Source organism: Oncorhynchus gorbuscha, linkage group LG01, assembly GCF_021184085.1.
Source record: "Oncorhynchus gorbuscha isolate QuinsamMale2020 ecotype Even-year linkage group LG01, OgorEven_v1.0, whole genome shotgun sequence".
NCBI lineage: Eukaryota > Metazoa > Chordata > Actinopteri > Salmoniformes > Salmonidae > Oncorhynchus > Oncorhynchus gorbuscha.
In genome coordinates this window covers 41303180-41329199 of record NC_060173.1, presented here as the reverse complement: position 1 = coordinate 41329199, position 26020 = coordinate 41303180, and the positions used below count along the sequence as shown (strand labels likewise).

General features: G+C 44.4%; 1 protein-coding gene across 1 annotated transcript; it reads right to left on the bottom strand.

Annotated features, from left to right (window-relative positions):
- Positions 1 to 234: 234 nt before the first annotated feature.
- trhr2 (thyrotropin releasing hormone receptor 2) lies at positions 235 to 26015 on the bottom strand. The gene is made up of 3 exons (XM_046317788.1): positions 25630 to 26015; positions 21840 to 22263; positions 235 to 855 (listed from the first exon to the last, which is right to left on the bottom strand). Exons 1-3 carry the CDS (start codon positions 26013 to 26015, stop codon positions 235 to 237), a joined length of 1431 nt encoding a protein of 476 aa, XP_046173744.1.
- Positions 26016 to 26020: the final 5 nt, after the last annotated feature.

Sequence of the window (26020 nt, the reverse complement as noted above, 5' to 3'; positions counted from 1 at the left end):
ATCATACATTCTTTATGCTCTCATTCTCATTGTTACTCAAATCATCCTTCAACAACTCAAATTAAAAGAAGAATCACTGTATATACGTAGATGTATAATGCCCAGGACCCACTTTGCGTCCCGACCCATAGTTTGAGAAACCTTGCCCTAAAGGGCTTGATATGTTACCACATTTTGGGGGGATTGGCGAACGAAGAATACTCACTTACTCATGTTAAAACAAGCTTGCTTTATCTACAGCAATGTGTGATTAATTCCTGCCTCACTCATCTCAGGTTGCCCAGGTGTGGCTTTGATCTCAGTTTGCCCAGATGTGGAGTTGGTCTCATATTGCCCAGGTGTGGAGTTGGTCTCAGATTGCCCAGGTGTGGAGTTGATCTCAGATTGCCCAGGTGTGGAGTTGATCTCACCAAAGCTTCTGTTTTTCCTCTCTTCCTTCAGGTGATGCAGATCCTTCCTCTCTTGGGCTGAGGAGGTGTCTTTGCTCTGCCACTCTGTCACTGTGTCAGTGCAGGTCACTCTCCTTGCCCCCTGTTTGGTCTCGTTGCTAGTCTGTTGGGAGGTGCGTGGGTCCCTGGCCATGCTGTAGCCGGTCTGGTTCATGGAGAGTGTACAGTGGGCCTCCAGCCTCTGGCATTGGGAGAGCACGCGGAACGCTGAACGGAACTTCTGAGACATCAGGTTGTACACTACAGGGTTGATGGCACTGTTGGCATACATACAAATCCGACAGAACAGTACAAACCAGGCATCCAGGTAAGGTGTGTCAACGAAGGAGTTAATAAGGACCAAGGTCCGGTAGGGCATCCACAGTAAGGCGAACAGGATCACCACCACTGACAGCATCTTGGTGACCTGTGGTAGAGACAAGAGAGGTGAGACCAGGGAAGACGTGTTGCAATATCATTATAACACAATTTGGTATGTATCTGTGTGAGGCTTGGTTTAAGCAAACAAACACACTTTGGCCACTCTCAGCCAGAGTGGATTGGGTCTACGGGGCCCCAGTTGCACTGAGTGACTTAGGGAGAACAGGCCCCCATCTGAGAGCTCGGCACATCCTCAAAGAAATCAGAGAGAGAGTACTGTAGGATCACTCAGCCCCTGGCTTTGTGACCATGGTGACAGCACACAGGCAGACATTCCAGAACCCCGGTGAGACAGATGGAATGAACCACCGTAACCACCACTCATTAGCCTTATCACTTCCAAACAATGACACAGGCTTTCTTTTATCCCCTGCTCACCTTTCTGTCTGTATGAATTTTAAACATGTGTTGTTGAAGCATGGCCACCTTTTTTTAGTCTTCCTATGTTTGATCATGGCAACACAAAAGAGGCAGGTTGACATTTATTGGGATGAGTCTTGTCCTTGTGTCAGAACTGAGCGATTTCCGCTCGATGGGCCAGCTCCAAAGTCAAAATTGGTTATTATTGTAAAAATGTATGTGTAACGGATGTGAAACGGCTAGCTTAGTTAGCGGTGTGCGCTAAATAGCGTTTCAATCGGTTACGTCACTTGCTCTGAGACCTTGAAGTAGTAGTTCCCCTTGCTCTGCAAGGGCTGCGGCTTTTGTGGAGCGATGGGTAACGATGCTTCGAGGGTGACTGTTGTCGATGTGTGCAGAAGGTCCCTGGTTTGCGCCCGGGTATGGGCGAGGGGACGGACGTAAAGTTATTCTGTTACATTGATGCTGTTGACCCGGATTACTGGTTGCTGCGGAAAAAAAAGGAGGAAGATCAAAAGGGGGGTGAGTGTAACGGATGTGAAACGGCTAGCTTAGTTAGCGGTGCGCGCTAAATAGCGTTTCAATTGGTTACGTCACTTGCTCTGAGACCTTGAAGTAGTAGTTCCCCTTGCTCTGCAAGGGCCGCGGCTTTTGTGGAGCGATGGGTAACGATGCTTCGTGGGTGACTGTTGTCGATGTGTGCAGAAGGTCCCTGGTTCGCGCCCGGGTATGGGCGAGGGGACGGACGTAAAGTTATTCTGTTACATATGTAAACAAAAATTAGCTTGTTGGTCTTAATTTAAGGTTAGGGTTATGCATTTGGGTTAGCAGTGTGGTTAAGGTTAGCGTTAGGTTTAAAATCAGATTTTGTGACTTTGCTGCTGTGCCAGCTAGTGAACACACTGCAGAGCTGCCTCCAGAACAAAAACGGTAACCTGCACAAAAGAGGGGCAGTTGATAAACCTATCATACACAACCTATTTAAGCTTAATGCTATTCGAGATAAAGTACGCTTGTTAAACAGCAGTCATTTATAGCAATCCAGGTTGAAATAAAGAAATTCAGTGTTTAATTGAGGCGAGAGAAGTAGGGAGGTGGAAGCTTTCATTTTCCAACGGTGAGATGATGACACTTAACGCATCACCAGTAGAGGGATTATCAACATGAAGCCACAAACAAAACAGACAGCTTCACGTTTGCATTAGGTTGAATACAGAACTCCAGTTTACCTTTGGATACCCTACAATGATAATCACTGGTCTAGCTAATAGTGCGGAAAGAGTCACCCTTTGCAGCATCCTTTCTTATTAGGTACATTGGGAGATTGTCGACAAAAATCATATACTTATACTACGGCCTCGATTCAATCAGATCGAGCGTTAGCCTGAGTTAGCTGACAACCGCATGTTTTGGCGCTCTTGGAGGTGTATGAGCTAACAAATCAGTGAGCGGCTGCTCGTGTGTCAAAAACCACTCCCTTCCTATTATCCTTGCCACGTTAGAAGTTCAAAAGGGCAATATAAAGTGTAGGCTCTATTAAGTATAGGAATTATGACAGTGTTGTGTTAATTTCGATGGGGGTATTTATAGCCTATCAGTCTAATCCAGGTGTAGACAATATAACGTGTAATGCGGTTGCATGAACTTGCACGGTTGCATGGGATTTGAAGGATATAAAGTTGGGTGTAGTTTTGTTCCATCCAATGGCAATGTCCGCCATTTGTGAATTTGACAGCTCTATGTCATGGTTCCACTGTCCACAGAGGGCAGCAGAGACCGCCCTAGAGACATTATCGACACTCAGGTGTGTCCTATTTACTCATTATGATTTCCCTGTTGAAACTAGTGTGTTTTCTGTTATCCTTTGCTGAACCTTGAATTGTGTGGAATGTGCATTTGTCTCCTGAGTGAGTTTGAGACTTAGTGTTTGCTGTTTTCCCAGTGTTACTGTGTTCCTTCCGGTACCATTTCTAAGTAAAGTACTATGTTATCCTTAACCACTGATTCATCATCATCATCTTCACCTCACCATGTCACAGCAAGCTTACAGCACCTGGGGTTCCCAAGCAGTCTCCCAACCAAGTACTAACCAGGCACAACCCTGCTTAGCTTCCGAAATCACACGAGACAGGGCTTATGGCCCTGGCCAGATCTCGGCATATTCATGCAATTCCAGTCTTGTTACATGACTGAAGACATTAGCAGAATATAATTTTTTTATACCACCATTATTCTGAGCTAATAGTCAGCGGTCCAATTAATAGACCTACTCTATTTAATGACAATAATATAATAATTGAGATAAAATCACCAATGTCTCTAGTAAAGGAGTTTTATAGCCTATGTTTATTTGATCTTTTTGACGCGGTCGCTGTTTGCAAATAATTACATCTGAGACCTCGTATGATCCTAAGCAGTGTAGCCTACTTTCAAAACGTACCCTTACACCGCAGACAGAGACCCGACAGAGGGTGGTTCTACTAAGCTGACATATGGAATTGTTTTAAGATGGTCATACCATGGATCATTTAGAATTTTAGGACACCTGTAGGTATCAATAAAAAAAAATATATAAAGTTGAAGTCGGAAGATTACATACACTTAGGTTGGAGTCATTAAAACTTGTTTTCAACCACTCCACAAATTTCTTGTTAACAAACTATCATTTTGGCAAGTCGGTTAGGACATCTACTTTGTGCATGACACAAGTCATTTTTCCAGAAATTTATGTCATGGCTTTAGAAGCTTCTGATAGGCTAGTTGACATCATTTGAATCAATTGGTGGTGTACCTGTGGATGTATTTCAAGGCCTACATTCAAATTCAGTGCCTCTTTGCTTGACATCATGTACAAATCAAAAGAAATCAGCCAAAAAAATGTGTAGACCTCCACAAGTCTGGTTAATCCTTGGGAGCAATTTCCAAACGCCTGAAGGTACCACATTCATCTGTACAAACAATAGTACCCAAGTCTAAACACCATGGGACAACGCAGCCTTCATACCACTCAGGAAGGAGAAGCGTTCTGTCTCCTAGAGATGAGCGTACTTTGGTGCGGAAAGTGCAAATCAATCCCAGAAAAACAGCAAAGGACCTTGTGAAGATGCTGGAGGAAACAGGTACAAAAGTATCTATATTCACAGTAAAACGAGTCCTATATTGACATAACCTGAAAGGACGCTCAGCAAGGAAGAAGCCACTGCTCCAAAACCGCCATAAAAATGCCAGACTACTGTTTGCAACTGCACATGGGGACAAAGATCGTACTTTTTGGAGAAATGTCCTCCTTGATGAAACAAAAATAGCTGTCTGGCCATAATCACCATTGTTATGTTTGGAGGGAAAAGGGGGACACTTGCAAGCCGAAGGACACCATCCCAACTGTGATGCACGGGGGTGGCAGCATCATGTTGTGGGGGTGATTTGCTGCAGGAGGGACTGGTGCACTTCACAAAATAGATGGCAGCGTGAGGAAGGGAAATTATGTGGATATATTGAAGCAACATCTCAAGACATCAGTCAGGAAGTTAAAACTTGGCCGCAAATGGGTCTTACAAATGGACAATGACCCCAAGCATACTTCCAAAGTTGTGTCAAAATGGCTTAACACCTGTTATGGATGCTGTCCCTGTACAGGGATCAACATCAGGGGACATTTCAGGATGACAACTAAAAATACAATTTCGTAACATTAAGGACAACAAATCCAAGGTTTTGGAGAGGCCATCACAAAGCCCTGACCTCAATCCCATAGACAATTTGTGGGCAGAAGTGAAAAAGCGTGTGCGAGCAAGGAGGCCTAAAAAAGCTGACTCAGTTACACCAGCTTTGTCAGGAGGAATGGGCCAAAATTCACCCAACTTATTGTCAGAAACTCGTGGAAGGCTACCAGAAACGTTTGGCCCAATTAATCAATTTAAAGGCAAAGGCAAATACTAATTGAGTGTATGTAAACTTCTGACCCACTGGGAATGTGATGAAAGAAATAAAACCTGAAATAAATCCTTCTCTCTACTATTATTCTGACATTTCACATTCTTAAAATAAAGTGGTGATCCTAACTGACCTAAAACAGGAATTTCTACTTGGATTAAATGTCAGGAATTGTGAAAAACTGAGTTTAAATGTATTTGGTTAAGGTGTATGTAAACTTCCGACTTCAACTGTATATTGGATGAAACTTTGAATTAAGATTTAATGCTATTAGCCCAGAGAAATTATTTTAATAATGTTTTGTACACTCAGTGTATAAGGATATATGTTTTACTGTGGATTGACCCGGATACCTTTGACACTGAAATGCTCTATTCACTTTCATTCATGTTTCAGCCCCGTACTCGGTTACCTAAAGATGAGGCTTGAGTCATAGTGCAATACAACCTACATGTAGGCCTACGTGTTCGTGAGAGTCTCAGCTTTTGAATGGTGGGGTCATATTAGTTGCTATCCCAAAGCATTTTATTTTTCGGGATGTCACCTGGTCTGACAAGCACAGATGTAGCTCTAGGGGCCATTTTGAGACCTTAAGGAGCACCAGGTACTGCTGGAATGTCTACCAATGGCATGTCCATCTTTTTGTGAGAAATTACACTGGCCACTCAAAACATTTATAAAGAATTTATAACGTATAAATATCCCACACTGTAGATGAGGACATATAAAACGACTTAACTAATGGTTAGTAAATGGTTTATAAGGACCTGAACATCTTATGAGTGATGTTATCAATCATTATTAAATACTTTAAAAGTTGTTTATAAATGTGTGAATAACTAGATTACTATCATGTTAATAATTTACTAATTCATTATAAATGCTTTAGCACATGGTGTTATTATAAAGTGCTACTGATGATTATAGTCTCAGTTCTCCAACAGATACTCTTTGCTCTTTTATTCATTGGAAGTCTGAAGTTCTGATGAAACTCCTGTATACTTTTGAATGACTGGGCTAGATTCTATCAGATCCACGCCAGCCGACATCCGCAAAGCAGTTTTGGCGGTGTCGGAGGTGGAACTGCGTTAGAGTGTCATGGTTCCAAGAGTGTCAACATCCAAGAGACATTAACGACACTCAGGTGTGTCCTATTTACTCATTATGATTTCCCTGTTAAAAGAGGTGTATTTTCTGTTGTCCTTTGCTGAAACTTGAATTGTGTTCCTTGTGCGTTTGTCTCCTGGGGGCGTTTGAGACATAGAAGTAGTAAGCCTGTATTTCATTCAAGTGTTTCCCCTAAAATGGCAAAATAATACGGCCTAATATACAGTGGGGCAAAAAAGTATTTAGTCAGCCACCAATTGTGCAAGTTACCTCACTTAAAAAGATGAGAGAGGCCTATAATTTTCATCATAGGTACACTTCAACTATGACAGACAAAATGAGGGGAAAAAATCCAGAAAATCACATTGTAGGATTTTTAATGAATTTATTTGCAAATTATGGTGTAAAATAAGTATTTGGTCAATAACAAAGTTCATCTCAATACTTTGTTATATACCCTTTGTTGGCAATGACAGAGGTCAAACATTTTCTGTAAGTGTTCACAAGGTTTTCACACACTGTTGCTGGTATTTTGGCCCATTCCTCCATGCAGATCTCCTCTAGAGCAGTGATGTTTTGGGGCTGTTGCTGAGCAACACAGACTTTCAACTCCCTCCAAAGAGTTTCTATTTGAGACCTGGAGACTGGCTAGGCCACTCCAGGACCTTGAAATGCTTCTTACGAAGCCACTCCTTCGTTGCCCGGGCGGTGTGTTTGGGATCCTTGTCATGCTGAAAGACCTAGCCACGTTTCATCTTCAATGCCCTTGCTGATGGAAGGAGGTTTTCACTCAAAATCTCACGATACATGGCCCCATTCATTCTTTCCTTTACATGGATCAGTCGTCCTGGTCCCTTTGCAGAAAAACAGCCCCAAAGCATGATGTTTCCACCCCCATGCTTCACAGTAGGTATGGTGTTCTTTGGATGCAACTCAGCATTCTTTGTCCTCCAAACACGACGAGTTGAGTTTTTACCAGAAAGTTCTATTTTGGTTTCATCTGACCATATGACATTCTCCCAATCTTCTTCTGGATCATTCAAATGCTCTCTAGCAAACTTCAGACGAGCCTGGACATGTACTGGCTTAAGCAGGGGGACACGTCTGGCACTGCAGGATTTGAGTCCCTGGCGGCGTAGTGTGTTACTGATGGTAGGCTTTGTTACTTTGGTCCCAGCTCTCTGCAGGTCATTCACTAGGTCCCCCTGTGTGGTTCTGGGATTTTTGCTCACCGTTCTTGTGATCATTTTGACCCCACGGGGTGAGATCTTGCGTGGAGCCCCAGATCGAGGGAGATTATCAGTGGTCTTGTATGTCTTCCATTTCCTAATAATTGCTCCCACAGTTGATTTCTTCAAACCAAGCTGCTTACCTATTGCAGATTCAGTCTTCCCAGCCTGGTGCAGGTCTACAATTTTGTTTCTGGTGTCCTTTGACAGCTTTTTGGTCTTGGCCATAGTGGAGTTTGTAGTGTGACAGTTTGAGGTTGTGGACAGGTGTCTTTTATACTGTTAACAAGTTCAAACAGGTGCCATCAATACAGGTAACGAGTGGAGGACAGAGGAGCCCCTTAAAGAAGAAATTACAGGTCTTTGAGAGCCAGAAATCTTGCTTGTTTGAAGGTGACCAAATACTTATTTTCCACCATAATTTGCAAATAAATTCATTAAAAATCCTACAATGAGATTTTCTGGATTTTTTTCTCATTTTGTCTGTCATAGTGGAAGTGTACAGGTGTCTATGATGAAAATTACAGGCCTCTCATCTTTTTAAGTGGGAGAACTTGCACAATTGGTGGCTGACTAAATACTTTTTTGCCCCACTGTATGCCATTTTATATAACTTTATTAGCCTACAGATTCATTCAATATACATTTCCTTCAGACCCCTTGACATTTTCCACATTTTGTTACGTTAGTCTTATTCAATAATGAATGAAAAAAAAGAATGACAGCAATCTACACACAGTACTCATTAATGACAAAGCGAAAATATTCTTTTAGAATGTTTGCAGATTTATTAAAAATAAAAAACAGACATGCCTTATTTACATAAGTATTCAGACCCTATGCTGTAAGACTCGAAATTGAGCTCAGGTGCATCCTGTTTCCATTGATAATCCTTGAGATGTTTCTACAACTTGGTTGGAGTCCACATGTGGTAAATTCAATTGATTGGACATGATTTGGAAAGGCACACGCCTGTCTATTTAAGGTCCCACAGTTGACAGTGCATGTCAGAGCAAAAACCAAGCCATGAGGCCAAACAAATTGTCCGTAGAGCTTCGAGACACAATTGTGTCGAGGCACAGACAGATCTGGGGAAGGGTACCAAAACATTTCTGCAGCATTGAATGTCCACAAGAACACAGTGGCCTCCATTTCTTAAATGGAAAAAGTTTGGAACCACCAAGACTCTTCCAAGCGCTGGCCAACCATCCAAACTGAGCAATCGGGGGACAAGGGTCTTGGTCAGGGAGGTGACCAAGAACCCGATGGTCACTATGAGTTCCTCAGGGGAGATAGGAGAACCTTCCAGAAGGACAACCATCTCTGCAGCACTCCACCAATCAGGCCTTCATGATAACGTGACCAGACAGAAGCCACTCCTCAGTAAAAGGCACATGACACCCCGCTTGGAGTTTGCCAAAATGCACCTAAAGACTCTCAGACCAGGAGAAACATGATTCTCTGGTCTGATGAAACCAAGATTGAACTCTTTTGCTTGAATGCCAAGTGTCAGATCTGGAGGACACCTGGCACCATCCCTACAGTGAAGCATGGTAGCGGCAGCATCGACAGACAGATTCTCCGGCCAGGACTAATTGGGGCTGATTGGGAATTTGTGAGTAATCAAGGGCTGATTGCTCACCAGCTGTACAAGTCCCATAAAGCTGCCAGAAGGGCAGCACACAGGGGAGAGATTGGGGGAAGAAAGGACTCCCATATAGTTGGGGACGGTATCAGAGGTAACAGGAGGGAGTTCAGTTTTTGATCTCCACAGGATACAGCAAGACCCGGAGCCCAGAAGACGGTATCAAAGAGAGGGTCTCTTGGGGGAGACCTATTCTTATCTTTTGGACTATTATTTTAATAAACACCTTTGAAACTGAGCTAATCCTACTCTGTCTGATCTGTGTAAACGTTTTGACCCAACCCCCTGGTCTGCTACAAGTGATGGAGAATGTGGGCACTCTGACAACGTGGTCAGATCAGGGTTGACGTTTACACAGCATCAGCATGGACAAGTTGATAGTTCAGTTCATCCGGGCCCAACAAGCCCAACAGGCGGTTCAAGTACGAACACTGGAGGAACAGCGGCTACAAAACGTCTGCCTCATTGAGGAAATCAGGAAGCTACAAGGAGGAACGTCTACTGAATCACATCCAAACCAGTTTTTAATCAAGCTAACAGAAGATGACAACATCGAAACCTACCTCTGTATGTTTGAACGGACAGCACTACGGGAAGGATGGCTAAGGCAGAAGTGGCCCAGTATGCTGGCCCCGTTCCTCTCTGGAAATGCTCGAAAGGCTTATTGGGAAATGAACGATGAACAGGTGGCTAACTCTGACGGACTCAAATGGGAGATACTCAGCCGCTACAGGTATAGCCTGGCCCATCAGGCTCAACTATTCCACAACTGGAGGTTCGTAGCCGACGCATCCCCCTGAGCCCAGATGAGCAACCTACTATGCATCACCAGAGGATGGCTCCTAACCGATGTATCCACCCTCTCTATCCTAGACGAAGTGGTCCTGGATCGCTTCCTACGGGCACTACCCCACGACATGAAGAGGGCAGCAAGTCTATGCGTGCCCCAGACCTTGGAGGGCCTCCTGGAAGCAGTGGAGATGCATCAGAATGCTCAGGCCCTGCTAAGTGGGAGCCGGGCCTTGTCGGCAACCCATTCGAGGAGTCGGAAGGACAGCCCCACTGCTGGGTACCCCGAACCGACAGTCGGTAGGGCCAAAGGACCGCAAACCCATGGAGAGATGGCTGGGGTAGGGCCGACCTGCCACCGACAAATCCAGGTAGATGGAGAACAAAGGTGTTTTGAGTGTGGCACCCGGGGGCACATGGCCTGGAATTGCCCGGCTCGAGGGAAGTCGATGCCATCAGCAAGCCCTGGAAGCGAGAGGGATCACGTAGTGAACTACGTCATCTTCTGTTGGGTACACCACGAATCAACTGCACCCATGGTCCCGGTGAAGGTTGATGGACATGACACGGAAGCTCTATTAGACTCTGGAAGTCTGGTTACCCTCGTAACCATGAGCCTGCTGAACCAGGAGACCGAATGTGGTAGGGAGATGTCCATTTCCTGTGTTCATGGGGACACAAAACGGTATCCAACCGTATGGGCCAACATCGTGACGCCACAAGGGAAATGCAAGATGATGGTGGGTGCAGTACCAGAGTTGCCGGTACCTCTCCTAGTGGGACGAGATTGTCCACTGTTCGTGGCCTCTGAGGAAGAAGGTACGAGCAGTCTGGAGATGAGAGCGAGGATGACCCATCTCCAGTGCGGCCCGGAAGCAAACGGTTGACCAACCTGTATCTACGAGTCTGGAGTCGGAGTCAGGGGGGTGCCGGAACCCGACCCCCTTGGGGAACCACGGGAGGAAGAGCCCAGCTTCCCTCTCCTCGATTTCGAGGGTCCAGTCAAGACACCCACTGGGGGACAACTGTGGGGACAATTTGGGACGGCCCAGTGGGAGGACCCTAACTTGTAAGTCGCCGCAGCCCAAGTGATAGCAGGAAATGGACAGCTACTTCCGGGGGTGAGTGACTGGCGATACCCCCATTTCCAAATCAAGAATAACCTTTTGTATCAGGTGTCAAGCCAACAGGAGGAACCTCGAGAGGTATTGCTGCTACCCCAATGGTACGTGGGAACTGTTCTTCAGCTGGCCCACACCCACCTGTTGGGGGCGCACCTAGGAATGGCGATGACCCGGGAACAGATAGCCACCCTGTTCCACTGGCCCGGGATGAGGAGGGCCGTGGAAGACTACTGTCGCAGCTTCCGGAGTGTCAAATGACTGCCCCAAAGGCACACTTACGAAACCCACTGGTCCCCCCTACCGATCATCGAGGTGCCCTTTAAACACATTGCCATGGACATAGTGGGAACCCTGGTAAAAACAGCATGAGGACACCGGTACATCCTGGTAATCGTAGACTATGCCACCCGTTATTCCCTTATGGGCGATGGTGTCCAAAGGAATCGCCCGGGTTTCAGCCAGTACCAGTTACCTTCAGACGAGTCCTGTGAAACTTGTGGGGGTCATAGAGCAAAACAGAGAACACCATCATATTTGTGATAATATGTGATAATCTCCCCTTTCCATAGCGTGGTCATAAAAGTTTGTAGACCAAACAGTTCGGACGCTACAGACAGAAGTTGACACATCGGCGGTAACAACTTCTTGGGAGTCGTGGAGCAAAACAGAAAACAGTATTGTGTTCATGAGAGTCTCATCTTTCCATAGAGCGATCATAGTAGTTTGTAGGCCAAACAACAGACATTTTGATGAGAAGACTGATTTTCGAGATGTCTCATGGTCTGACGAACATCATCTGTAGCTTGGCCACCTTCCACCGCAGATGAGGAAGTCTGACAAAGGCGGATACGGTGGAATGCAAAAAAAACAGGTATCTCTAGCTTAAATTGGCGAATTTTGATTGCCATTTTGTAATACATTACTTAGATTGAAGCACAAGCTTTAAGGCTCAGACTTTTTGGGGGGCTCCCCTATGTATGGGTTCGTTTGGCTCAAAGTCAAGTTGTTGGCCACTAACGAGAATTGTGAGTCTACTAGGAGAATCAATAGGTATGCTGCTACCGGGGCGGCACGCAGCAGGTATTGTTTTTGTTCTAGCAAGAGAAGGATCAACCTACCACTGTGATGAGTACCTATTGGCAGTGAGATTCTTGTTGTGTTTCATGCATCACACTAAAATGGCATTATCAAGATTTTTACAATTTCACAGTATTATTTCAACCTCATAATATAATATATATACTGTATGTAAACAACATGACCCAAAGTATGTGGGCACCTGCTCGCCGAACATATCATTCCAAACTCATGGGCATTAATATGAAGCTGGTCCCCCCCTTTGCTGCTTTAACAGCCTGGCTCGCAGTTTGTGTTCCAATTCATCCCAAAGGTGAAAGATAGCGTTGAGGTCAGGGCTCTGTGCAGGCCAGTCAAGTTCTTCCACACCGATCTCGACAAACCATGGACCTCACCTTGTGCATGGGGGAATTGTCATGCTGAAACAGGAAAGGGCCTTCCCGAAACTGTTGCAACAAAGTTGGAAGCACAGAATTGTCTAGAATGACATTGCATGCTGTAGCTAAGATTTCCCTTCACTGTAACTAAGGGACCTAGCCCAAACCATAAAAAGCAGCCCCAGAAAATTATTCCTCCTCCACCAAACTTTACAGTTGTTACTATGCATTCGGGCAGGTAGCGTTCTCCTGGCATCCACCAAACCCAGATTCGTCGTCGGACTGCCAGATGGTGAAGCATGATTCATCATTCCAGAGAATGCATTTCCACTTCCACTGAGTCCAATGGTGGTGAGCTTTAATAATATAATAATAATATATACCATTTAGCAGACGCTTTTATCCAAAGCGACTTACAGTCATGTGTGCATACATTCTACGTATGGGTGGTCCCGGAGATCGAACCCACTACCCTGGCGTTACAAGCGCCATGCTCTACCAACTGAGCTACAGAAGGACCGCTCCAACTGATGCTTGGCATTGCGCATGGTGATCTTAGGCTTGTGTGCAGCTGCTCGGCCATGGAAACCCATTTCATGAAGCTCCCGATGAAAAGTTATTGTGCTGACGTTGCTTCCAGAGGCAGTTTTGAACTCGTTATTGAGTGTTGCAACTGAGGACAGAAGATTTATATGCACTACACGCTTCAGCACTCTGATGTCCATTTCTGTGAGCTTGTGTGGCCTACCAATTCACAACTGAGCCATTGTTGCTCCTAGACGTTTCCACTTCACAGCACTTACAGTTGACCGGGGAAACTCTAAATCAAATCAAATTATATTGGTCACATACACATGGTTAACATATGTTATTGCAAGTGTAGCGAAATCCTTATGCTTCTAGTTCAGACAGTGCAGTAATATCTAACAAGTAATATCTAACAATTCTACAACAAATACCTAATACACTCAAATCTAAGTAAAGGAATGGAATAAGAATATATAAATATATGGATGAGCAATGACAGAGCGGCATAAACTAAGATGCAATAGATAGCATAGAATACAGTATATACATATGAGATGAGTAATGCAAGATATGTAAACGTTATTAAAGTGACATTATTAAAGTGGCCAATCATTTCAAGTCTGTATGTAGGCAGCAGCCTGTCTGTGCTAGTTTAACAGTCTGGTGGCCTTGAGATAGAAGCTGTCTCTCGGTCCCAGCGTTGATGCACCTGTACTGAACTCGCCTTCTGGATGGTAGTGGGGTGAACAGGCAGTGGCTCGGGTGGTTGTTGACCTTGATGATCTTTTTGGCCTTCCTGTGATATCGGGTGCTGTAGGTGTCCTGGAGGGCGGGTAGTTTACACCCGGTGATGCATTGTGCAGACCGCACCACCCTCTGGAGATCCCTGCGGTTGTGGACAGTGCAGTTGCCGTACCAGGCGATGATATGCTCTCACTTGTACATCTGGAAAAGTTTGTGGGGGTTTTAGGTGACAAGCCAAATTTGTTCAGCCTCCTGAGGTTGAAGAGGCACTTTTGTGCCTTCTTCAACACACAGTCTGTGTGGGTGGACCATTTCAGTTTGTCTGTGATGTGTACGCCGAGGAACTTAAAACTTTCCACCTCTCCACTGCTGTCCCGTCGATGTGGATGGAGGGGTGCACCCTCTGCTGTTTCCTGAAGTCCACGATCATCTCCTTTCTTTTGTTGACGTTGAGTGAGAGGTTATTTTTTCTGACACCACACTCCGCGAGCCCTCACCTCCTCCCTGTAGGCTGTCTCGCCGTTGTTGGTAATCAAGCCTACTACTGTTGTGTTGTCTGCAAACTTGATGATTGAGTTGGAGGCGTGCATGGCCATGCAGTCATGTGTGAACACGGAATACAGGAGGGGGCTGAGCACGCACCCCTGTGGGGCCCCAGTGTTGAGGATCAGCGAAGTGGAGTTGTTGTTTCCTACCTTCACCAACTGGGGGCGGCCCATCAGGAAGTCCAGGACCCAATTGCTCAGGGAGGGGTTGAGACCCAGGGCCTCAAGCTTAATGATGAACTTGAAGGGTGCTATGTTGCATGCTGAGATATAGTCAATGAATAGCATTCTTACATAGGTATTCCTATTTTCCAGATGGGATAGGGCAGAGTGCATTGTGATGGCAATTGCATTGTCTGTAAACCTATTGGGGATGTAAGCAAATTGGAGTGGGTCTAGGGTAGCAAGTAGGGTGGAGGTGATATGATCTTTGACTAGTCTCTCAAAACACTTCATTTCACAACAAATGCTGCCAAACATACCCTTGTAAAACTGACTATCCTACCGATCCTTGACTTCGGCGATGTCATTTACAAAATAGCCTCCAACAATCTACTCAGCAAATTGGATGTAGTCTATCACAGTGCCATCCATTTCGTCACCAAATCCCATATACTACCGACCAATGCGATGTGTATGCTCTCGTTGGCTGGCCCTCGCTTCATACTTGTCACCAAACCCACTAGCTCCAGGTCATCTATAAGTCTTTGCTAGTTAAAGCCCCACCTTATCTTAGCTCACTGGTCAGCATAGCAGCACCCACACGTAGCACGCGCTCCAGCAGGTATATTTCACTGGTTATCCCCAAAGCCAACACCTCCTTTGGCCGCCTTTCCTTACAGTTCTCTGCTGCCAATGACTGGAACGAATTGCAAAAATCACTGAAGCTGGAGCCTTATATTTCCCTCACTGACTTTAAGCATCAGCTGTCAGAGCAGCTTCCCGATCATTGCATCATTGCACCTGTACACAGCCCATCTGTAAATAGCCCACCCATTCAACTTCTATACATCTATAACCCCAGTGTTTAATTGCTAAATTGTAATTATTTTGCCACTATGGCCTATTTATTGCCTTATCTCCCTAATCTCACTACACTTGAACACACTGTATATAGATTTTTCTATTGTGTTATATGTTTGTTTATCCCATGTGTAACTCTGTGCTGTTTGTGTCACACTGCTTTGCTTTATCTTGGCCAGGTTGCAGTTGTAAATGAGAACTTGTTCTCAACTGGCCTACCTGGTTAAATAAAGGTGAATTAAAAATAAACAAAAATATTATGACAGAAGTGAGTGCTAGTCATTTAGCTTTCTTGAGTACAGGAACAATGGTGGACATCTTGAAGCAACTGGGGACAGCAGGCTGGGATAGGGAGAGATTGAAAATGTCCGTGAACATACCAGCCAGCTGGTCTACCCGGGCTCTGAGGACGCGGCTAGATTCTGTCTGGGCCAGCAGCCTTGCGAGTGTTAACACGGAGAAGTAGAGCCCACAGTCCTTGGAAGCGGGCCATGACGGTGGCACTGTATTATCTTCAAAGGGGGCAAAGAAGGTGTTTAGTTTGTCTGGAAGCAAGATGTCGGTGTCCGTGACGTGGCTGGCTTCCTTATGTAGTCCGTGATTGTCTCTAGACCCTGTCACATACATCTCGTGTCTGAGCTGTTGAATTGCGACTCCACTTTGTCTCTATGCTCACATTTTGCTTGTTTGATTGCCTTGCAGACGGAATAACTATACTCTTTGTGTTAGAGCCGATTTGGACATATTTGTATAAAAGACCGAACATATGGAGCTCCCATGTATATTTGTGTAAATATATTAAATATTAATGTAAATGATGAAATATTAGGTACGTACCTTTATGATTTATATTTACCTGATTGAGATATATTAATTTGTTGTTAGTGTAACTCAGCCATTTGGCCCCCCCTCTTGCCTGTTCATTGTATTGTGGTAAGTGTGTTAGGATAAAGGCAGGACGTTGGGCCTTCGGGAGAGGGAGTCCTTGCTAGATGCGGGAGCGGTATAGTTTTTTGACCATACAGACAGGTCATAATATGTATTTTCCATATAAAGTCATCTATGCTTTAAGTTGATTGGAGAATCATTTATTTGTTAGATATAAGAAGAATAAACATTTTTGTTGCACCATATCCCTGGATGTCATTGAATGTTTGGCCGTTTGGAAATCTTGAGTGTGGACTGTATGCGTACCAAACAACCCCGCTTCAGGCTTGGGCAGTGGCTATGGTAAAGACGAAAGGAAGCCACTACACTTTGTATTCGCCATATTCCCAGTCATCTTTCCATGGTTAAATGTGGTGCTTTGCGCGAATGCCGCCATCTATCAATGGTTTCTGGTTTGGGCAGGTTTTAGTAGTCAGAGTGGGTACACCATCTCATATACACTTCCTTATAAAAACTCACTCAGCGAATCACGGAAGTTAGAGTAACAGTGGTCCAGTGTTTTCCAGCGTGAGTGCTACAGTCGATATGCTGATAGAATTTAAGTAGCCTTGTTCTCAAATTTGCTTTGTTAAAATCCCCAGCTAAAATAAATGGAGACTCTGGATATATGGTTTCCAGTTTGCATAAAGTCCAGTGAAGTTCCTTGAGGGCCGTTGTGGTATCGCTCTTGAAGGGGGAAATACACGGCTGTGACAATAATCTAAGATAATTCTCTTGGGTGATAATATGGTCTGCATTTTATTGTGAGCAATTCTAGGTCAGGTGGACAAAATAACTTGAGTTCCTGTATGTTGTTACAATTACACCATGAGTCGTTTATTCCTGTCGGCTTGATGTTTATTCCTGTCGACGTGACACACTAACAATCCAGTGGCTGTATTGACTATGACAGCATATCCCGAGAGAGAATATGCATGTTTCCGTGAAACAGAGTATGTTACAATCTCTGTCTCTTTGGAAAGCAACCCTTGCCCCGATTTTGTCGAACTTGTTATCTAGGGACCGGACATTAGCAAGTAATATACTCAGAAGTGGTGGTTGGTGTGCATGACTCCGAAGTCCATCTTCTCCGGCGCTGATGTTTTGGGTCGGCCTCTGGAATCAGTTGAAATGCCCTGGGTGGTGCGGACAAAGGATGCTCTTCGGGAAAGTTGCATTCCTGGTCGTAGTGTAAATTGACATCACGCTGATATCCAATTGTTATTTCCGGCGGTATGTAATGACACTTAAGATTTTCTGTCAATGTAAGAAATAATACATAAAGAAAACTTTGTTTTAGCTATTTTCCAGCAATTCTACGCATTTTGTCATGGGGCGGCTAGAAATCTAGCAGGGCATAAACGTGACAAACTGACTTGTTGGAAAGGTTGCATCCTATGATGGTGTCAAGTTTGTTGGGGATTAATCAGAATTGGTTGGGTAACATAGATAAAATGTTTTATTTTCCTGATATGCTTATGAGTTATTTCTCATAAGAATGTATTTTGTTGTACTATAGTGGTGGCCATTTGCAATTATCTGTTCTCTGTCAAGACTAAGTTGCTTGGGCCGCAGAGAGGGGAGAGGTCAAGGTGTCATCATGTGTAAACATATCTTTTAAACCATGTGAAGGAATGATTGATGGGGAACCAATTATCTTTTGGCTCCACTGTGTCTGTGTGCCAGTCACTCCCTACTTTTCCCATCGGGGAGAGGAGGATGGCAGTGTCTGGAACCATTCTATGTTCCCTCTCTCGTTGCCCTATCTTGACCTAGAAGCTCACTTTCCTCTCCATGAGCTTGTCCAGAATTGGTTGTATTTAGGATGGGGTATCTAAAATGACAATTTGATATATATCATTGGGTTGGGGTAATGTCTTGGTACCATTTTGTACCAAGGATGAGATAAGAGCTTTGTTTAGGAGACCAAACTGAATGATAATTTATAGCAAATTCTGTCTGGCTAGGGGATATTCCTCTCTGAAGTAAAGTCTTTGTGTAAGTTCCTAAGACCTGTGGTTTGTCATGTCGTCTAGGGTGGGGTGGATCTTTGCTATAAAGGATCCCAGTTGCCATTATGTTGAGCACTCTCAACTTTTCATTAGAGATACTGAACTGTTGAAAGTCTAAATGCTATTGCAAAAGCTTAATTATTATTAAAGGTGAAGATTAAGCATAACTCTGACTGGTGTGTGATTTGCTCTCTCATCATTTGGTAATTAAGGAAATTTCCACGACACTTTGAAAGTCACTAAGCTCCTCAGTAAGGCCATTTTACTGTCAATATTTGACCTTGCAGATTGCATGGCTGTAAGCCAGATTTTATACACCTGTCAGCAACGGGTGTGGCTGAAATAGCCAAATCCACAAAATGTTTAAGGCATGTCCACATACCTTTGTATATATAAATACACGTTTTTGACTGAACTGGGCCTTTAAAATTAACATGAGCCAGTGAGATACCCTGAAGGAGCAGAGCCTATTGCTAAGACTAACATATTGTATGTAATGTAATCTTTTTCTAATGGTTGAATGAGTGCGTGGTGTATCCTGTCTGAACCAAGTATATTATATTCCAAAACAAAAAAATGTATCTGATTTTTGCATTGGATGGTGCCCACATTGATCATGCCAATTATAAATATCTGGGCATCTGGATTGATGAAAAGCTATCTTTCAAAAAGCATATTTATGAGTTAGGTGCACCGTTTGGAGTCACATTGTTAATCAGTATGTGTTACACCTGTGCTGGTTGCCATCTCATTAGTGTTTCACCTTTGCTGGCCCTAATGGTATTCAAGAGTGGCTGGCCTAGTGCTCCAGTGGTTTTGAGAGATATGGAGGGTTAACACGTTTAGTTGGCGCTCCCTATTTTAACTTCGAGACAAACAATCCTTTATTTGATCCTCCCTGTTTTTGTTTTGCTCAACGTTTTGGTTTTCTTTAAGTTTGGTGTGGGTTTCTTTTTTGTTTGCCTCTTCTTGGGCAAATTTATTGGGAGCTCGTGTCTTTTAGATTCCAGTTGTTGTTGTTAGTCAACTTTCAGTGGACACCTCCATGAATGTCTTTTAGAACCCCTCCTAAAACCCCACCTGTTTCGTTTTGCCTGTTTTCAGTGACTCTTTGTTAGTTCCCCGTTCTGAGTGACAGTATTTTGTTTTCTTGCTGGGGAACATAACACATTTTAAAGCTAAATTCCAGCAATTCAACACATTTTGTCATAACTGCCTACCCATGTCAGAGACGCAAACTCGGTCTCAACCTTTAAGTCTTTACTGAAGACTCATCTCTTCAGTGGGTCATATGATTGAGTGTAGTCTGGCCCAGGAGTGGGAAGGTGAACGGAAAGGCTCTGGAGCAACGAACCGCCCTTGCTGTCTCTGCCTGGCCGGTTCCCCTCTTTCCACTGGGATTCTCTGCCTCTAACCCTATTACAGGGGCTGAGTCACTGGCTTACTGGGGCTCTCTCATGCCGTCCCTGCAGGGGGTGCGTCACCTGAGTGGGTTGATTCACTGTTGTGGTCATCCTGTCTGGGTTGGCGCCCCCCCCTTGGGTTGTGCCGTTGCGGAGATCTTTGTGGGCTATACTCAGCCTTGTCTCAGGATGGTAAGTTGGTGGTTGAAGATATCCCTCTAGTGGTGTGGGGGCTGTGCTTTGGCAAAGTGGGTGGGGTTATATCCTTCCTGTTTGGCCCTGTCCGGGGGTGTCCTCGGATGGGGCCACAGTGTCTCCTGACCCCTCCTGTCTCAGCCTCCAGTATTTATGCTGCAGTAGTTTGTGTCGGGGGGCTAGGGTCAGTTTGTTATATCTAGAGTACTTCTCCTGTCATATTCGATGTCCTGTGTGAATCTAAGTGTGCGTTCTCTAATTCTCTCCTTTTTTTCTTTCTCTCTCTCGGAGGACCTGAGCCCTAGGACCATGCCCCAGGACTACCTGACATGATGACTCCTTGCTGTCCCCAGTCCACCTGGCCATGCTGCTGCTCCAGTTTCAACTGACCTGAGCCCTAGGACCATGCCCCAGGACTACCTGACATGATGACTCCTTGCTGTCCCCAGTCCACCTGGCCATGCTGCTGCTCCAGTTTCAACTGTTCTGCCTTACTATTATTTGACAATGCTGGTCATTTATGAACATTTGAACATCTTGGCCATGTTCTGTTATAATCTCCACCCGGCACAGCCAGAAGAGGACTGGCCACCCCACATATGCTCTCTCTAATTCTCTCTTCTTTTCTCTCTCTCGGAGGACCTGAGCCCAAGGACCGTGCCCCAGGACGACCTGACATGATGACTCCTTGCTGTCCCCAGTCCACCTGACTGTGCTGCTGCTCCAGTTTCAACTATTCTGCCTTATTATTATTCGACCATGCTGGTCATTTATGAACATTTGAACATCTTGGCCATGTTCTGTTATAATCTCCATCCGGCACAGACAGAAGAGGACTGGCCACCCCACATAGCCTGGTTCCTCTCTAGGTTTCTTCCTAGGTTTTGGCCTTTCTAGGGAGTTTTTCCTAGCCACCGTGCTTCTACACCTGCATTGCTTGCTGTTTGGGATTTTAGGCTGGGTTTCTGTACAGCACTTTGAGATATCAGCTGATGTACGAAGGGCTATATAAATACATTTTATTTGATAACTTATGCCATGTTAATATGATATCTGAGTGAGAGTGACAAAATAAATGGGGGCCCCCTGGAGGTCAGGGCCCCTGGGCATGTGCCCTGCATGCCTGTTTGGTATTCGGCCATAATTACTACAAGTTTAGATCGCTGACTAGACTAATTTTGCAACACCATTTTTTTCAAATCAATTGATCGAATTCTTGTTCTAGGTCATTGACAAAAACTCTGGTAATCAATATGGAAATGACTATAGACAACTTTTCAGAACCACTACCGGGTGAAGAATCCTTTGTTTTTGAATAATTGAAACACAAAGTGTTTATGATCTACTATTTTGAACAAAATAATGAGAAAGGAGACAGAGGACACTGACACACTACAAATCAAAAAAACTTTGGCTGACAATGGCAAATTGAGTGACTGTCAATAACTGACATAATAAAAACTGCTGACCCCCGGGCAAAATATTTTGTATCAGAAAACAGGCTAGACTTCTTTAAAGTCTTGTAAATCGGTCCATTGCACAAACTTCCACCGTACCTTCATTGTTAACATACAGACGTCCGAGCTGCCAGGCCCGGTCTCAGGGATGGCTAGCACTGGGGATCCCTTCCATCTCCACTGAGTTACTGTAGGTCAATCTGCTTTTAGTTTTTTGCACCTTACTAGTTTTTTGCACCTTACTTAATCTCCAAAGCTCTCTGAAACTGAAGGATGCGGTGCTTCTAGGGCCATTCAGACAGCTGATTGAGGACCCTTTTACTGAAGAATGTTTTTCTATGATTGAATTGTGTCTCTCTGTTTTGCTTTTCTTATATTCTTTGTAATTACAAGGCTCCTCTGTGGAAGACAATTTGGTCTCAGTAAGCTATGACTCTCTGTCAAAATAAAGGTTACCTAAAATAAAGGGTGCTCCATATTCGTTGACACACGCACCTGTTTCCTGGAGAAGAGCACACTCTTCGGGCGGCCCTGACGACCCCCTTTTCCTTCGTCTGCTGGTTCCTTGCAGCTCCTGCGGAGCGTGGTGGCGCCAGCAGAGACTGTACCCGCGTCGGGCCGGTTGGGGAGTTGGTTGAGGTACAGGACGCGGGCAATGAGGCCGTACAGGACTATGGCCAGGAGCAGAGGGATCACGTAGAAGATGGCAAAGTCAATGAGGTAAATGGGGAGGTAGAGGTCACGGGACACCTTGTAGCCACACTGGATGGTGCTGTCCTTCATTACCTGGATGTCCACCAGGAAGAACCACAGCAAGCAGTAGACACAGGTGAACACCCACACCCCTGCTATGATCCGCTTGGCCCGGGACAACGTACACACTGTCTGGGCCCTCATTGGGTGGCAGATAGCAATGTACCTGGAAATGGAGAAGAACAATTAATAGACTCTTCGGCATGTTGTTCTACAGAGACGTTTATACAGTAAATTATTCAGATATGATTTTGTATACAGTGCATTAGGAAAGTTTTCAAACCCCTTGGCACTTTTTCCAAATGTTGTTATGTTACGGTCTTATTCTAAAATTGATTAAATAAAAATGTTTCCTCGTCAATCTACACACAATACCCGATAATGACAAAGCCAAAATAGGTTTAGACATTTTTGCAAATGTATAAAAATAAGAAAACAGAAATACCTTATTTACATACAGTTTAGACACACCTACTCATTCAAGGGTTTATCTTTATTTTTACTATTTTCTACATTGTAGAATAATAGTGAAGACATCAAAACTATGAAATAACACATATGGAAACATGTAGTAACAAAAAAAGTGTTCGCCCAACATGACTACAAAGTATCTAATAAGTTACCTGTAAACTTGGTCCAAACATTTCAAACAACGTTCCTAATCCAACCTCAGGTATCCTAAAACATAAATAAACGATACAATTTAAGAAGGGATAAACTTTTTCCAATACCGGATAAAAACAAAGTGAAGCACGTTCCAGTTCACGCGCACCAAACAGTAGAGTCCACATGGAGTGACACTTAGAAGTGACTCTTGTTATACTCACAGACATTATTTTAACTGTTTTAGAAACTTTAGAGTGTATTATATCCAAGTCTACCAATTATATGCGTATCCTAGCTTCTGGGCCTGAGTAACAGGCAGTTTACTTTAGGCACGCTTTTCATCTGGACGTGAAAATACTGCCCCGCTGGTTGAGACAGACACCTGGAATGCATTTCAATTAACAGGTGTGCCTTGTTAAAAGTTCATTTGTGGAATTTCATTCCTTCTTAATGCGTTTGAGCCAATCAGTTGTGTTGTGACAGGGTCGGGGTGGTATACAGAAGATAGTTCTATTTGGTAAAAGACCAAGTCTATATTATGGCAAGAACAGCTCAAATAAGCAAAGAGAAATTACAGTCCATCATTACTTTAAAACATGAAGATCAGTCAATCAGGAACATTTCAAGAACTTTGAAAGTTTCTTCAAGTGCAGTCGCAAACACCATCAAGCGCTATGATGAAACTGGCTCTCATGAGGACCGCCACAGGAAATAAAGACCCAGAGTTACCTCTCCTGCAGAGGATAAGTTCATGAGAGTTACCAGCCTCAGAAATAGCAACCTGAAATAAATGCTTCACAGAGTTTAATTAACAGACACATCTCAACATCAACTGTTCAGAGGAGAATCAGGCCTTTATGGTCGAATCAGGCCTTTATTGCCGCAAAGAAACCACTACTAAAGGACACCAATAATAAGACGAAACTTGCTTGGGCCAAGAAACACGAGCAATAGACATTAGACCTGTGGAAATCTGTCCTTTGGTCTGATGAGTCCGAATATGAGATTTTTGGTTCCACCCGTCTTCTCTTTGTGAGAAGCAGAGTAGGTGAACGGATGATCTCCACATGTGTGGTTCACACCACGAAGCATGGAGGAGGAGGTGTGATGGTGTGGGGCTGCTTTGCTGGTGACATTGTCTGTAATTTATTTAGAATTCAAGGCACACTTAACCAGCATGGATACCACAGCATTCTGCAGCAATATGGCATCCCATCTGGCTTGCACTTAGTGGGACTATCATTTGTTTATCAACAGGAAACAGGAAAATGCCAACAAGTGCTCAGCATATGTGGGTACTCCTTAAAGACGGTTGGAAAATAATTCCAGAAAAAGCTGGTGGAGAGAATGCTGAGAGTGTGCAAAGCTGTCATCAAGTCAGAGAGTGACTACTTGGAATAATCAAAAATCTAAAACATATTTTCATTTGTTTAACACTTTTTGGTTACTACATAATTCCATATGTGTTATTCCATACAATGTAGAAAATAGTAAAAAATAAAGAAGGACCCTTGATTGATTAGGTGTGTCCAAACTTTTGACTGGTACTGCTACAGACCCTTTTACTATGACATTCGAAATTGAGCTCAGGTGTATCCTGTTTCCATTGATCATCCTTGAGATTTTTCTACAATTTGATTGGAGACCACATGTGGCAAATGCAGTTGATTGGACATGATTTGGAAAGTCACACACCGGTCTATGTAAGGTCCCACAGTTGACAGTGCAAGTCAGAGTAAACACCAAGCCATGAGGTCAAAATAATTTTCTGTAGAGCTCCAAGACAGGATTGTTTTGAGGTACAGATCTGAGAAGGGTAACAAAAATTGTCTGTAGCATTGGAGGTCCCCAAGAACACAGTGGCCTCCATCATTGTTAAACAGAAGAAGTTTGGAACCACCAAGACTCTTCCAAGAGCTGGCCGCCTGGCTAAATTGAGCAATCGGGGGAGAAGGGCCTTGGTCAGGGAGGTGACCAAGAACCTGATGGTCACTCTGACAGAGCTCCAGAGTTCCTCTGTGGAGATGGGAGTACCTTCCAGAAGGACAAACATCTCTGCAGCACTCCACCAATCAAGCCTTTATCGTAGTGGCCAGACGGAAGCCACTCTTCAGTAAAAGGCACTACAGCCTACTTTGTCAAAAGGCATCTAAAAGACTTTCAGACCATGAGAAACAAGATTATCTGTTCTGATGAAACCAAGATTGAAGTATTTATTCTGAATGCCAGGTGTCACGGAGGAAACCTGGCACCTTCCCTACGGTGGTGGAAACATCATGCTGTGGGGATGTTTTTCAGCGGCAGGGACTGAGAAAACCTGCTTCAGAGCACTCAGGACTTCAGACTGGGGTGAAGGTTCACCTTCCAACAGCAACGACCATAAGCACACAGCCAAGACAATGCAGGAGTGGCTTCGGGACAAGTCTTTGAATGTCCTTGAGTGACCCAGCCAGAGCCCGGACTTGAACCCCGTCGAACATCTCTGGATTGACCTGAAAATAGCGGTGTAGTGACACTCCCCATCCAACCTGGAGTACGGATCTGCAGAGAAGAATGGGAGAAACTCCACAAATACAGGTATGCCAAGATTGTAGTGTCATACTCAAGAAGACTTGAGGCTGTAATCGCTGCCAAAGGTTCTTCATTAAAGTGCTGAGTGAAGGGTCTGAATACTTATGTAAATGTGATATTTCGTTTTTTACATTTTTTATAAATTAGCATATGTTTCTAAAACACTTTTTTTCATTATGGATTATTATGTGTAGACTGACGAGGGGAAAATAACTATTTAATCCATTGTAGAGTGAGGCTGTAATGTAACAATAATTGGAAAAAGGCAAGGGGTCTGAATACTTTCTGAATGCACCGTATATGGCTGGTACTTGATGATGTGTAAATGGGGTACGGTAGTTGAGGTGTCACTTACCTCTCCACAGTGAAGGCTGTAATGGAGCAGGAGGACACATTGATGCCAAGATACTGAAGGTAAGTGATACCAAGGCAGCCAGCATGCCCAAACACCCAGGTGCCCATCAGGCTGTCTGACACATTAGGCAGACCAGCGGCCACCAGCACGGTCAGGTCCGCTATTGCCAGGCTGACCAGGTAGCAGTTGGTGGGCGTACGCATGTGTCGCGTGGTGAGGACCACCAGAACCACCATGATATTACCCACAATGCCAAGTCCACAGACCAGCAGAACCAGGAACACTGCCACAGTCTTGTACTCCAGAGACTGAGATATGGGGTCCCCTGGGCCCACCAAGGAAATGTTGGTTGGGGTGTCCATCCTTGAGCTTACATTTTCTGTCATGATTG